The sequence below is a fragment of the Pteropus alecto genome, unplaced genomic scaffold (genome assembly GCF_000325575.1).
Source record: "Pteropus alecto unplaced genomic scaffold, ASM32557v1 scaffold117, whole genome shotgun sequence".
Taxonomy (NCBI): domain Eukaryota; kingdom Metazoa; phylum Chordata; class Mammalia; order Chiroptera; family Pteropodidae; genus Pteropus; species Pteropus alecto.
The window spans coordinates 1,187,578-1,203,667 of record NW_006440642.1 but is presented as its reverse complement, the minus strand read 5'-3'; the positions used below and the strand labels follow the sequence as shown (position 1 = coordinate 1,203,667).

General features: G+C 34.5%; 1 protein-coding gene across 1 annotated transcript in view; it reads right to left on the bottom strand.

Annotated features, from left to right (window-relative positions):
* The window catches only part of KCMF1 (potassium channel modulatory factor 1), a 62,235-nt gene that overhangs the window by 19,988 nt on the left and 26,157 nt on the right, over positions 1 to 16,090 (bottom strand). Inside the window, exon 2 of the mRNA XM_015593868.2 lies at positions 2,618 to 2,785. Within this exon, the coding sequence (XP_015449354.1) occupies positions 2,618 to 2,785 (168 nt within the window). The remainder of the gene's footprint in view (positions 1 to 2,617; positions 2,786 to 16,090) is intronic.

The following is a 16,090-nucleotide window of genomic DNA, read 5'->3' as shown; positions in this document are numbered from 1 at the left end:
GAGCAGATGACCATGATCAATACACCAACTCCCAGATGCAGTTTTACCTGTAGAACATATATCATTTTACAGCAGGAAGGACTTTCTTTATTCAGTTCTTGTAAATGCTAACTTGAATGTGGTACTACCACAACATACTTTGCCCAACTTGGTTACTAAAGAACTGGACGATTAGTGAGAGTCTGTGGGAATGATATATTTGCCTCACTAGCACATCTTGAGGAGTAAGTTTACTTTCTTCCATTAGTACACACACAAAAAAAGGTAACTGAAAGTATATTTAGTAGATTACACTTCATTACAAAGAACTATCGCATTATTTAACATGAAATGAATGCCCAATTTAAGAAGATATGCTCATTTTTGTGAGAAGAGAAAATGGAAGAGTTCATTACATGATTGATTTGTTCACATATTTTTTAAGGGAGATTTAGACTATCTTAAAAATATTTACCCACATTTATATTGACCATTTATTATGTGCATAATACTTGCCAAGTGAGTTGGGGTAAATATATTTAAAAAAATAGAACTTCCTCACCCGATAAAGGGTAGCTTACAAAAAAGGCACAACTAACATCATACTAGTAAAAGACTAGATACTTTCTCTCTAAGACCAGGAACAAGATAAGAATGTCTACTCTTACCATTTCTACTCAGTATTTTAACTGGAGGATCTAACCAAAGAGATTAGACAAGAAAACGAAAGCCATCCAGATGAAAAAATAAGTAAAACTATATGACCTTGTATATAGGAATCCACTAAAAAACAATTAGAATAAATTGTTTTTCTATATACTTGCAGTGAATACAAAAATAAAATAAAATTCCATTTACAACAGGAAAAAGAATAAAATACTTAGGAATACATTTAATGAGAGAAGTATCAAACTTATTCTCCGATAATTACAAAACTTTGTTGAAAGAAATTAAAGGTGACCTAATAAATAGATAGATATCCTATGTTCATAACTGATATGCTTAATAGCATTTCTCTCCAAACTGATCTACAGATTCAAAATAATCTCTATCAAAATTCCAGTTGGAGTCTTTGCAGAATTTTGACAAACTGATCCTAGAATGCACATGGAAACCCAAGGGATCTAGAGTGCCCAAAACAATCTTGAAAAAGAACAAAGTTGGAAGACTCACAGGTCTTAATTTCAAAACTTACTACAAAGGTATAGTTTTCAGACAGTGTGGTACTGACTTAAAGACAGACATCTATATCAATGGAATAGCCTGAGAGTCCAGAAATAAATGCTTTTACGGTCACCTGATTTTTAAATAGCATTACTGAGATATCTTTGACATATAAAAATTGTATATATTAATGGTATACAACTGGATGTTTTGACATATGTATACACTGAAAAAAGATCACAATCAAGCTAATTAACATATCTATCACCTCTACACAGTTATCACTGTGTCTACGTGTGTATGCTGGCATAAAAGACATTCTCGTATAGAAGACAATATTGTTAACTACAGTCACCATGCTGTACACAGAACTTATTTGTCTTGCATAACAAAACTGTACCCTTTGACCAACATCACCTATTTCCCTCTCCCCCCTTGCCAAATGATTCTCAACAAGAATGTCAAGAGACAATTCACTGAGTTAAGAATTCTTTTCAACAAATGATGCTGGGACAGCTAGATATCCAAATGAAAAAGAATAAAGTTGAACATCTACCTCATTCCATATACAAAAATGAACTCAAAATAGATCAAAGATCTAAATGTAAAAGCTAAAACTATAAAACTCTTAGAAGAAAACAGTTGTAAATCTTTATGATCTTGGATTAGGCGATGGTTTCCTGATATGACACCAAAAGTACAATATAAGAAAATAAAAGATAAAATGAACATCATCAAAATTAAAACTTTTATGCTTCAAAACACACCATCAAGAAAGTGAAGAGACAACCCATGCAATGAGAAAATTTCTGCAAATCATTCATCTGATAAGGAAGTTGTATATAGAATATACAATGAACTATTAAAACCCAATAATAAAAAAGACATATTACCTAACTTAAAAATTGGCAAGGATTTGAACAGATATTTCTCCAACGTAGATACACAAATGACCCATAAGCACAAGAAAAGATAGTCAACATCATTAACTATTAGAGAAGTGCAAATCAAAACCACATGATACCACTTCACATCTACTAGGATGGATGTAATCAAAAAGACAGATAATACAAGTGATGACTATGCAAGAAATTACAGCAATGAAACATTTATAGCTTTTCTTATGGATTGACCATGTCTTCTAATCAACTGTAGAAATAATCTGCTTTCTGAAAACTAGAGCAAGAATATCTGTGTAATGTTAGCAAGAACAGTCAAACTTTATTCTCTCTTTATTCAGGCACTCCTCCATTTCACGTCTCGTCAATTGTATATATTTCTGAATGGCTTTCATAAACAAGTAAACTATGATTTGGAGAAAGAATTACTTAGAATTTGTAAAGAGTCATGTTATTTTTAATAAATATGGAGCTTCATGTATGCTATTGGGTTAGAACATCTTGCCTTTACTTCTTCACACACATACACACAAAATTCTAAATGATAATCCACTAAAATTTTGTTAAATACATACCAAAATCTACCCTTGTTAATATGCACTGCATTGGGTGGTCAGTTGTATGCCTTGTTGTTGTTGCACCACTTTCATAACAAGATGCACAAAGATCGTAATCGTAGCAAATTAAACACTTATATCTGCGACCTCGAAAATTTCCTTTTAAACATGCATCACAGCTGACACCTATAAAAAAAAGAGATATCATTAATTAGCAGCTGTAAAAGACTACACTCTCTATTTCACTTTTATAAATTCTTTCAGGTGCTCATTTAATCCCGTATTTCTTTTCCAAAATGACTAGAAATGACACAATAAAATAATATGGGAATTTCTAACAATATGAATGTTATTCTGATTTATACTCCTAATGAAAATGACTTAAAATGTTTGATAAAATGTTGAAAAAAAAAAACAACTCATTGATACAACAGATGGGTAGTTACCAGAGGGAAAGGGATGGGGGAAGGTGAAATGGGTAAAAGGAGTCAAATGTACGGTGACAGACGTAACAACTTTTGGTGGTGAGCAAGCTATAATGTATACAGATACTGAATTATAATGTTACACACCTAAAACTTATATAATGTTATAAACCAATGTTACTTCAATTAAAAAAATATGCCTTGATGAGCTACCAAGAGGGTAAAAACCAAGTATAAGAGGAACTGGTAACTGGAATCACTAAATGGGTGGGTATTATTTGCCAACGCGGGTAAAAAATCTGAGTTTAGATTTTTCACAGCATCGCAGGACAAAGCACCGGAAGCAAAGACCAAGGTCTGCTAAAGGTATTGTGTCTAACAGGCAATTCCTAAAGTTGAGACCCTAACACAGCAGGTCATCGAATAATGCCATTTTATTATAATGCTGATGTGGGGGAGGGGGAGTGTCTCAGGTGGGGGCCACGGTCTGTGTGGAGTTCTTCCCATGTTTGTGTTTTCTTTGGGGACTCTCCTCCCACATCCTAAAGATGTGCACGTGAAGTAAACTGGTTGTATCTGCATAGTTCCAATCTGAGTGAGTGTGGGTGTGAGTGGCCCTGCGGGGTAAGGTGTCCTGTCCAGGGCAGGTCCCACCTTCAGCCCTGAGCTGCTGAGATAGGCTCTGGCCACCCATGACCCAGAATTGGAGTAAGTGGGTTGGAAAAGAATTATCTTGTTTTTATTCATCTTTCTTAAATGTATGTATAACTCACATTTATTTCAATATTTAATACGAGAAATGTTTTGTGTCTTTATTTAAAAGTTTGGGGATGTTTTTGTGACCAGAAATATGCCATAGGATCTTAATGTCGTAGCTTCCAAAACACTACTGATGACATTAAGTAAGGATTTATTGTACATTCTCAGTGTATGGGTGGGCTAAAAATCCTCCCTAGGGGATTACAAATTTGCCCTAGTGAAATTCTCACTCCCTCTCAGTACAAAACAACAATAAAACAACCCTGAAAAATCATAACCACAAACCAGCCCAGCCGTCTTATAAGTGGAGAGCCCAAATTCAGACTACCAAATGATTCCAAATGGTTCTCGGGTAAAGAATTGAGTTTAAAGTGGTCCTAAATTAGAACTGCCACTAAACATCTGGCAGAAATAAACTTCTAAGGAATGACGGTTCATACACAAAATACACCTATCCCTCAATTTAGGCAGATTATCTATTCCACATTTCTTACATGGAAGAAAACTGAGTGAAGAGTACACCAGTATGAAGAAAAGTACTAAAGAAACAGGATGATATAAGCCATAAAATATTTCACAAAAAAATACTAATGAAAATTCAGAAAAACCAAAATAATTTTATTTGCTGTTGGTGTCTGTACTGTAATCTAAAGCAATCAACCTTCTCCTTTTAATTGGCACAAAGTCACTATATTCATTGCATGAAATATTTGGATAGTGGTTACCAGAGGGGAGGGTGGAGGGGATTTAAATCATTTCTTCATTTAAAAAATTAAAAAATAAAGTAATTATTGACAGTAAAAAAAGAGAAATATTTGTAAGTACTACTTCAGTTTCATTATTTATGTTTGTTTTTGGATGTTCTTTTTCCAACCTCAACTTTTGCTAAGTTTTCATAAATTCTTCGATATTCACTACAACATTTAAAAAAAAGTCTCTGAAATTTTAAGACTTGTTGGATGTTTGGATCAATATCTAGAATTGTGGTTTTCAGTGTTGTAGCAAACTGAAGAGCTTCATAAATATTTTCTGCAGTGAATGAAACTGGTTCAAGGTCACTGCCATATTCATTGGCAGGAAGGACTTCAGATGTTAAGTAAATTAATTCATTATCAGTTAATTTGCAATCAACCAGTAATTAGTTAATATCATATGCATTCAAATTGTCAGAGCCTCTTTCTTGAAATGTATTTAATAAATTAATAATGCCAGTTACTCCTTCTTCAGTTGTTGGAACCATATTCCTTGGTACAACTAATTCTGGTCATATTGCTTTCCAACAAGCATTTAAAGTTGACGGCTTTATATCACTCAAAACTAAAGCAATATTCTTCACACAACTTAAAATTGTGTATTTATTCCAGGCTTCTGTAACTGTGATTCATCATCTTCAAATTAAAAATATCATTAAAACTCCATTTAATATAATTAATCTTAAAGGTGGAAATAATACTTCAATCTAAAGGTTGGACCAAGGAAGTTGTATTTGGTGGCAAATATACAATTTTTATATTTGGATGTTCTAAATTATGTGGATGATCCAGGTGCATTATCTAAAAGTATTTTAAAAGGAAGACAATTTTCCTTCATATAATTTTCAGCTTCTACTTGCAAAACATTCGTAAAACCAATCCCCCAAAATATCAGTAGTTACCCATGCTTTTTTATTTGCTATCTAATGAATGGGAAGGTCATTAGTAATAATAGTGTTAATAAGTATTGGTTCTTTGTACACTGCTGAGTTAAGCTATTGTTTTTTATAAAGAGTAACTGCCAATAATGGAAATGAAAAAGAAAGAATCACGTAAAATGAGACCTTGTAAACGAAAACTGTGTACAACAAGGTCCGTATAAATGGGCAGAGGGGTGTTTACCTAAAAAAAAAAAAAACCGTGTAAAAAAAACAACCCAACAACTCGTAAATCGAGGGACGGGTGTACATACAAAAAACAAAGCACCACTAGAAAGCAGCAGCAGAAAGAGAGTAGAATCGGACTGCCAAAGAGTTTATATCAGAATAGGTTAAAAGAAATAAAAGAGAAGCCTGAAAAAAAAGAGGCAACCAACAGATTTCAAAATAAACCAAACAACATATAAATGTTAAAAAAATGACAATTAAGATTTAAAACTCAATGGGCAGGTTTATTGTAGGAAAAGCCTTTTAGTCACATGTGATTTGCTTATTTATGTAGAAAACCCAATACACCTAAATTGTTAGAATAAGTTTTAAGCAAGGTTGCTAAGTATAAAAACCAATTTAATAAAATATTGATTATATTTCTTCACTCCAAAAAAGAAAAATACACCATTTATGATTCCACTTATGTGCTTAGATTAGTCAAATTCATATAAAAACAAGAAGAATAGTGATCACCAGGGACTGAGTGGAAGGAGTATTGTTTAATGGGTAGAGTTTCAGTTTGGAATGATAAAAAGTTCTGGAAATTGATAGTGGTGATGGTTGCACAACAATATGAATATATTTTATGCTACTAAACTGTATATGCAAAAAGGGTTAAAATGACAGATTTTATGTTATGCATATTTTATAATAAAAAAAATTATGCCCTTTGCAACAGTATTCTAAAAAAGTGCCTATGAATAAATCTAAATTTTTGATTGGAGGGGAGGAGTTAAAAAAACGTCCTGAAGAAAATTAGTAAAAATGTATTCAAAGACATTAAAGGACTTTAAAAATAAAACTACCAGGTTCACAAACTAGAAAGTTTAATATAATGTCAATTCTTCTCAAATTGATCTGGGGATTCAATACAATTCTAATTAAAATCACAAAATAATTTTTTTGTGGCAGATAATAAGCTGACTCAAATTTTTATGCAAGTTGCAAAGGGCCAAGAAAGGCCAACGTATTCCTGAAGAAAAACAGGATGGAGGGATCTGCTTAACATATCAAGAGTTATTATAAAGCTACAGTAATTAAAATTGAATGGTACTGGCATTGAGATAGAAACACTGACCTATGGAACAGGAGAGAGCCCCAAAACAAGCAGACATGTTGAAAATCTGTTATATGATAGCAAGGTCACTAGAGACCAGTGGGAGAAAGGAGAGAATAGACAATAAATGATACAGGACAGGTGATTAACTATATATATGAAAAATAAAATTGGATCTCTTCTATAGAATCCCACACACAAAAATCAATTCCAGATGGTTTAAAGACAAATGCCAAAGGAAAACAACAAAAATCTCTAAAAGACCATATAGAGAAATATTTTTATGAGCACGGAAGAGGAAACAATTTAACACAGACACACACATGCACACGGTCTAAACCATTAAGAGATAAATTCAACCAAGTTAAATTAAGACTTTTCCTCACACACTTCTGGAGGGATGGCAAATTGGTACGACTACAATGGAAAACAGCATAGAGATTTCTCGAAAAACTAAGAATTGAACTACCACCTGATCTAGCAATCTCTCTACTGGGTATTTACCCCCCAAAACTTGAAAACATTTAATAGATATATGCATACTAATGTTCATAGCAGCATTATTCACGGTGGCCAGGACATGGAAACAACCAAAGTGTCCTACGACAGACGACTGGATAAAGTTGTGATACATTTATACAATGGAATGTTACTCAGCCATAAGAGATGAAATACTGCCATTTGCAACACCATAGATGGTTCTTGAGATAATCATTCTAAGTGAAATAAGTCAGACAAAAAGTTGAAAACCACATATCACTTATATGTGGGATATAATCTTAAAAGCAACAAACAAGACAAACAGACTCATGGACATGGACAATAAATAGACTAGTGACTACCAGAGGGTAGATGGGGAAAAGGGGTAGTAGATGGGGTAAAAGGAGTCAAATATGTGGTGACAGAAAGAAATCTAACTATAGGCAGTGAACATATAATACAATATATATGAGACATATTGTAGAATTGTAACTTGAAACTTACTGGATTTTGTTGATCAATGTCACCCCAATAATTTTTAATAATAATAAAATACTTTTCTTCACCTTTTAATACCCTAGAGTGATGAAAAGACAAGGCTCAGTAACTGCTGATATGTGTAACATACACGACAGAAAAAAGTTTGGTATTCCAAATGCACTAAGAACTCTCACACATCAATATGTGAGAAAATGATCAACATCCAATAAAAAATGGGCAAAGACTTCAATGGGCACTACAAAGAACACAAATGATTGATAAATACATAAATAGATGCTCAATCTCATAAGTCATCAAAGAAGTGCAAATAAAACTATGATAAGCTATCCTTACTATACCAATTTTGGCAAAAACCTAAGAAGTCTGATGATATCAAGTGCTAGTGACGATAAAGAGCAACAGAAACACTTCTATTTGGCTGGTGGGAGCACACATTAGTACAACCACTTTGAAAATTTTGTTCACATTATAGACAAGTTAAACATAAGCAATTCTTGACTCTGCAATTTCACTCTTAAACATATTCTCTGGGGAATCTGCTGTCCATGTGCACCAGAGGAATGCAGAAGAATGTTCACAGCAATTTTTGCAACTAAAAAAAAGGGGGGCTGTTTACAGGCCTTTTGAGTTGTTCTAGTGCATTATAGAATGAATTAAAACACAAGTCAGCCACAGGTGAGGATGTCAGAGAATCTCATGTGAAAGTCTCAAAGGCTACATAAGCACAAACTTCAAAAACATCTAGTTTAGGAAATCAAATAAGCAGTAAAACTAGAAAAGAAAAATAGAGAACAATAAAATTTTGGTCATTGGTTCCCTTGGGAGGGTATGAAGCCTTCAGGGATCTTGAAAGGTAAAGTTTTTTTAGATCTGTCAGAAGGGATCTGTAGAACCATATTCTTCCTTTCCCTTGTATTTATTTGATAGATGTTCTCACATAGCCATTAAATTTTTTAAACTCCTCTCCTTCCAATCAAACAAAACAAAACAACCAAACCTGGGATTGTTTATAACGACCCTTGGGCTGTTAGTTCAAGGTGGAAAACTAGCACAGTTTTGGCAGACTGCAGATTCTCAATAAATGCTTGCTGAAAGAATACATTAAAAAACAAAACACATGGATTCCTATTATTACATATCCTTAACAGTAAGCTATTATCACTTATTGTCCTCTGCTCAATTTCTTCACCTATTGAGTATGCTTTGAGAATCAAATGAGAAAAAAAGATGAAAGTCTTAAATTTTAAGGTACTATTATTTCATTCAGATGTAGTAAAACCATGTCATCACATTTTCTGGTATATAATTTGATACCAATTATAGTATAAATAACCTTGTAAATCAGTCCTCAAAATCTCAAAAGATCCTTCAAGATTGTTGAGATTTCCAAAGTTGTACTGAGATCCCACCAAGTCACACTGAGAGCCAAGTGATGGCATCAGGCCTGCAGTTTTTCAGCAAATTCAAAAAAATATTATTGAATGCCTACTGTGTTCGAGGTCAGGAGTCCCCCAACTCCCAGGCCGTGGACTGGTACCGGTCCGTGGCCTATTAGGAACGGGGCCACAGAGCAGGAGGTGAGCGGCGGGCTATCAGCGAAACTTCATTGGTATTTGCAGCCACTCCCCAGTGCTACATCACTGCCTCAGTACCGCCTCAGTTCCGCCTCAGATCATCAGGCATTCGATTCTCATAGGAGCACTGGTCCCTGGTGCCAAAAAGGTTGGGGACCACTGTTCTAGGTAATATGGCTACAGGAAAGAATAAAATAGAAAAAACTGTGCACCCCCATAAAGCTAACATCTTAGTGAGTGAAGACAGGCATAAAAACACAGTTTTTAAAAGCAAGTTAGAAGATAAGTGCTATGGAGAAAAAAAAAGCAGAAAAGGATAAACAGTATGGACAAAGAAAGCTTCACTGAATAGATATGTGAGCAAAAAAAAAAAAAAAAGGAATAACTCAAAATCTGCTTATAAAAAATAACTTCTAAGCATAACAGTGCTCTAAGCACATAACACTGAAAATATTAAAAAGGTATAAATATCTATTTAAATTCACAAATAAAAATTTAATGTAACTGGGTACAGTAACTGTGCCAAATAAATGTAGGTTAAACTGCACTTTAAAAAGGTGCTTGAAAAAAAGAAAAAAAATAACAAACAAACAAATAAATAAATAAATAAAAAGGTGCCTGAAAGGTGAACCCAGCTTTGAACACTAACTCTTGGTGTGTCCTATCTGACGTTACTAGGCCTGACTTTTCTTTCTATGGTGGAGATGCCTACTGATAAGTATAAATGAACAAAGATTAAGGTTACTTTGGATGGTGATATTGCCAAACATTCCTTTCTTTTTTAGTAGGAAGATGCTGATATTTGTGCCTTGCCTGTTCTATCCTTATTTAATTCAAAGCTATCCAAATCTAAATGAGCAGGGCTCCCCTAAGTGGTGAGGGTAGGGGATAGCATGAGGCTGTACCTACAACCTGGCCAGAGTTCAGTAAGAAATCGTTCAACACCTCAGAACATCAGGCATTAGATGCTCATAGGAGCACCCGTCCCGGGTGCCAAAAAGGTAGGGGACCGCTACTATAGAGATTTTTTGTATTTGATTAGCTTACTATGAATAAGTCAGGGAAGTAAAAATGTTTTATAACCATAGTTTTCCATACAGCCTTCTATCCCTTCTCATTGTAATAGCTCTGCCCTTTAACATTTGTAATTTGTCATCATAAGCTTCATAAGCCTAACTCAACATCTAATTTTATAGAGGACTCCATACTACCTCTGACTTGAAATTAGCTCTAAGTCTCTAAATCAAAGCACAGAACCATGCATAGGCCTTGCCAGTTTCTCAACAGCAACCCACTTTCCTCACCTCCACTCAGAACTATTAAATCTCATTTAGCTTTGAAAAGGACCCAGATTTCTTACTCAAAACAGAGTCCCTTCTATCTGTCAGAACTCATTTTAGAACACAGACTAATAAAATTTCCTCCCTACGTAATCTAGTTCCTATTACAGAAAATAAGGGAGCTTTCTACTGCATAGTCCCTTGGTTAACAATAGTGGTTCTTTCTGGTATCAGGAGGCTCAGGAAAATCTTAAACAGAACATATATGTGGCATATGAAAAATGATCAATTCCCTGATAAGAAAAAAGAGTTACTTTTGATGAGACAACAATAACTGCAAAAACTGAGCTAACTAAATAACATACAACCTGTCTTTGAATAATCTAGCTTTAGCCATACTGTGTCATAAATAAATTCAGACAATCACTAGTTTGTAAAATGGTAACTAGCACAAGCTACATCATAAAGTTATGGTGGGATATTTATAATCCCCTATCTGATCAAGTTTACCTAACAATATAAACAAAAAAGTGAGAAAACATATTTTAAACTCAATTTTGGCACTAGCACAAATGAAACTTAAATGCAAAGAACTGTGTATATCTGACAACTCCTGCCTGTAAAAGGTATATCTGAACATGTTCATATTCTCAACATTTACCTTTGTATTTAGTAGTTCTGTAAAATACATAAAAGCTATGATCTAAAAATCAAATAAAAGACTGCCCCCTAGTGGTTACAGATGTTTAAAAGCCACTGAAATGTTAAAAGTTTTTTTTCTTAATTTTTAAAAATGAAACAAACAAAAAACCCTGAAGGTTTTTCTTTCAAAAGCTTTAAGTAAATAAACCTCTTTGTTTCATTTTAAATGCTATAACTAAATAGAGAGTCGGGAAAGTCAATAAACGGCAAGCTATCTGTAAAGAAAGAGAAAAAGGGTAAACAGGAAATCGACACCACCTGGAATTTGAAGGCCTGACATTATACATTTGCCACTGACAAATTATTTTTACTTCTAGATGCCATGTAATTTGGGGAGAAAGCTCTCTTTTTACTTCTTGAATAAGTGTGACTTTAAAAAAAAAAGCACGTTTGTGTACTATGTGCTATATAATAATTTTAGCTGAGAACTGCACAGAGAACTGTGTCACTAAAATAACTTTACGCTAATAAGGCACAATTCTCAAAAGGGGACTCTTTGTATTTAGATGGTTAAAAAAATCAGGCAACCCTTTGAAGAGGTTCCTAGATGAATACAAAAGCAATTAAAGAAATAAACTACTGTAACTCAGTGAAAAGCAGAAGTAGCCAAAATTAAAGATGGTGGTCCAAAGATATTTCTAGAAGCAAAATTGCTGAAGGAAGGATTCTAAAACAAATTTTACAATGTTTCACAAGCTGGGAGCCTAGATTAAGAGTAGAAAGCTTTTCCCCCTTCTATTAAAGACTAGAATTACAAAGTCATGCCTTCTAAAGGTAAAGTAACTCAAGGAATTTTTTTTTTAAAGAGCCTTGTTTTTAGAATTAGGAACAGAAGATATATGTGTACATACATGTATACACACATATTAAGTAGACATGTAACTTTATACATAGCTTATTTTAAAAAATTTGTGCCATGTGGTTAAAGGAGAGACTCGAGAGGAGAGAAGATTGTGTAGAGAGACCCATACGAATATACTATTCAAGAAAAGACCTATAAAGAAATCCCAGGGGCAGAGAAAGAGAAATGAGAAGGAGGTATACAGTTAGGGGAGGACAAGATTCAGAAGAAAGAGAACTGGGTGGCTGACATGAATGAACATCAGAGTAGGTGAAAACATGGAGATGCTTGGTAAGTATGTTTTGTAGTATGTGTACTCTTCACACTTAGACTTGCTTGAAACTGATACATTTACCTGGCAATTTAAAACAACTATTTCTGTACTGGGCCTCAGCTTTTTTACTAACTTTATTGTTTTCAGGTGGAATTCTCCCAGTTCTGTGATATGTAAAAATAAGGGGCATCCATCTATCCTTTCATTACTTATTAAGTACCTATATCTACCATGTGCCAAGATAAAAGTTGTGAACAAAAGCAATGAATGAAAATTCTTGCTACATACAGCTAATACTCTAGCTGTATTAATAGCAACTTCCACCATTATTTATTGTGTTCCAGGCAATTTACACACACTACTTCATTAATCTTCACAATAAAGTTTGAAAGTGTGATAACGTTTTTCTTGGCTATGGACAATTCAAAGTCAGTTCAAAATTGTCTCAAAAAGTGGATAGAAAAGCAGGGGTTGGACACTATATTTAAGGAGTTCTTTATGCATTTTGGAACAAATGATTGGTTTGCTTCGTTTTAAAGAACTGGTCTGTGCTCTTATTTCAGAGAAATGCACCTCTGGCCTGCAAACAGAAACCTATCTTAGTAAAAACAGACTAGCTCGTGAATGAGCTTAAGAACAGCCTTTCAGAACCTTTTATCTGGAAATAAAGAAGCTTCTCTATATCAGACATGATTAGAGCTGATTTCTGACTCACACATAAAATGAAGAAAGAGAAGGTGTGTAAGGTGTGCCTGGGACAAAGTAGGAATTCAATAAATATCTGCTGAATGAGTGAAGTGAATGAAAAAAGGGATTAATGTGTGTCTATAACAGACTTCTTAATGTAAGAATGACTGAATGATGAAAGTGGGAGGTGGGGGAGGACTAACAACAGGTACTTGTTTCCTATAGAAGAAAAGAAAATTAAGAAAAACGCTGCACCAAATACTTCTACATATCAGCTACAATTCAGCAACATCAGCTCAGGAGAGCTTGGTTGCCAGTTGTACCAAACGATGAGGCTGTTGGTGGGAAACAGGTTTTTGTCTGCCAGTTTTGTGTTAACAATTTAATATGTAAAAACATAAAAACCTCACCAATATTTCATATATATGTGCAACTGAGTTTAGTTGCTGTAAACAATGTACACTGCACAGAAACTACTGTTCTGTTTTGAAGACCCTCCAGGCAGGTCCATTGAGCAAGGCAGAGAGCTCCAGCTCTCCAAAGACAAATATCCTGAGAGAAGGTGGTAATTTTTATGAAACTATCTAGTGAATATATGAGCATTTTGCAGAGGCTTGCAAAGGAGAGTACTAGTTAAAAAAAAAAAATGCATTAAATGTCAAATTTGTAGCAGCTGGACTGAAAAATTAAAACACTTAAAAAGGTATAACATAAGACAATCTCCCTCAGTTCATCTCTACCTAGCAATGTTCCCTCAATAACCAATTAGTGTTTAACTAACCTAGATACCCAAGGCAACTGCTAAGCGCTTGGTCACTTAACTGTTGTTCTGTTACAAATGAATAAACTGAGGCACATAGGCACTAGGTAACTTGCTCCAAGGTACACAGCCATTAAGTAGCAAACCAGTGATTAAGATGAGGGATTACCTACTGAAGCATGTTCTTTGATAAGGGCAATTTTTTTCCCCCAGAAATGTATGTCCTTAGAACTTTTTATTTACCATGGCACAGAGATATACATTTTTGTTATTCCTTCATCTTTGTTTTTTCTTCAACTCTTTATTTTCTAAGGGACCCTAATTTTACTGATCACATAACTTTTCTACAATGAAATTCTGAGGCTGAAATGACTTATAGATATTTATTTCCAGGAGTTGATAATCAAACATGGCTCTACCTAAAGTCACTATTTTGTAAGTTCTTACTCTAGTGTAGTGTTTTCTTAGCTTCTTAAACATCCATGCCCTATACTGGCAAATGTTTAAATACATTACATCTCCTTTACTTAAAAATTTAATAAGCGTGAAATATACATGGCCTCACTCCTTCAAATCACAGCAGATCAACAATCAATATGACTCACATATATAATTTTTTTTTTTTTTAATTTTTGGTCTTTTCAAACTTGAGGAAGTTTGGCATACATACATCTTCAAACATGGGACTCAACAACCTATGACACGTGACATAATCACACAATGAAATACTAGAACATTATGCTCTGATAATCTACTAGACTTACACACATTAATATGTCTAAGTCTCCACAAAAAAAACAAATTATAAAAAGATATATACTATATAGAAACATATAAATTTAAAAATACACAACTCAATTCTCTTGAATTGTTTACAAACATATACATATGTGGGAAGTATACTGAAATGTGGATGAGAAGGATATACACCAACTACAAGAAGTGATGACCTCTGGGAGCTAGGGAGAAAGGGAAGGAGCCAGAATAGAATCAAACAAGAAAGGGTATAAAGTGGAACTCACCTGTAATAAAGCCTTATTTCTTTCTATGTTTATGTTTCATAAAAAAAAAAAAAAAGGGATAGTTCCATAGTGTAGTGGTTAACACGTCTGCTTTACACGAAGAAGGTCCTGGGTTCACGCCCCATCTGGAGCCACGGACCATACATACTCCGGGTGCACCAGGACCTGGGTGTGTGCCGTGAGTGCGTGGTGGAGGAGATGCCCCGCCTTTAGAGATCCAGTTCTTAAAGGGAGATGGCAACATCCATAGGTCAGGGGTGGAAGTGCGGGGGCGGGGGATTAAAGAGGGGGAAAAAATAATAATAAAAATAAAAAACACCCAAGATGGACAAACTCCCCATCCCATCTCAACCTGTAAAATAACTTGTAGCATGGAAGATGACTTTGAGAGACAGAATGAGTGGTTTCTGAGTTATAAATGGGTAAAAGAGTGAAATTATGGACTAAAACTACTTTTGGGAGCCCCAGCATTGGATTCTATATCTATATGCTATATCTGATAAACTATAAAGTAGTCACTGAGTTTCAAGCTAAGTGTTCACAGAATGACTTCTCCCATGCACAGTGTATGATCTGGATGTGCTAGACAACTCATAGGCAATGTGAAGACCATACTACAGATGTAAGAGAGAAAAAGGTCATTTCGAAAAACTAAAGGGTGAAATACACTTGGTATTTTCCCCACCTGGAACTGCCGGGCCTATGGTTCAAACACTTTTAAACTGACTTCTGCAACTGTGTGAGGGAAAGGGGAAAGAATGTGGAAATCCTTAATGCACCACAAGATGAACAGATAGAGAACAGAAAAAATCTGTTTAATGATATTTGTTTAAGGTATCTGAGTTAGAAATGTCTGCCTTTGTTATTTGTGACAAATTCCCAGTCAAATAAGGCACATGACAGCTCTATTACCGTGTAAAAGATTTGTCCCAGATCAGTAATAGTAAGTAGGAGATAATTTCGCATTAGCTTAACATTACTTCATCAACCCATTGAGAACCTGTAGTACCTAGTTAATGCTTAAAGTTTAACAAGGAACGAAGGTAGTAAATAAGCAATTAAAATACAGCATGAAGAGTGAGGGACAGAGAAATATGGAAACACATCTAACATAGAGTAGTGGTTGGGAGGGTACAACAGAACCCCATAATTAGCCTCGCCTTGACACAACTGTATACCAAGCAGTCCCTGAGGTACTTCTCTTCAAAACACTGAAATACAACCGCAGG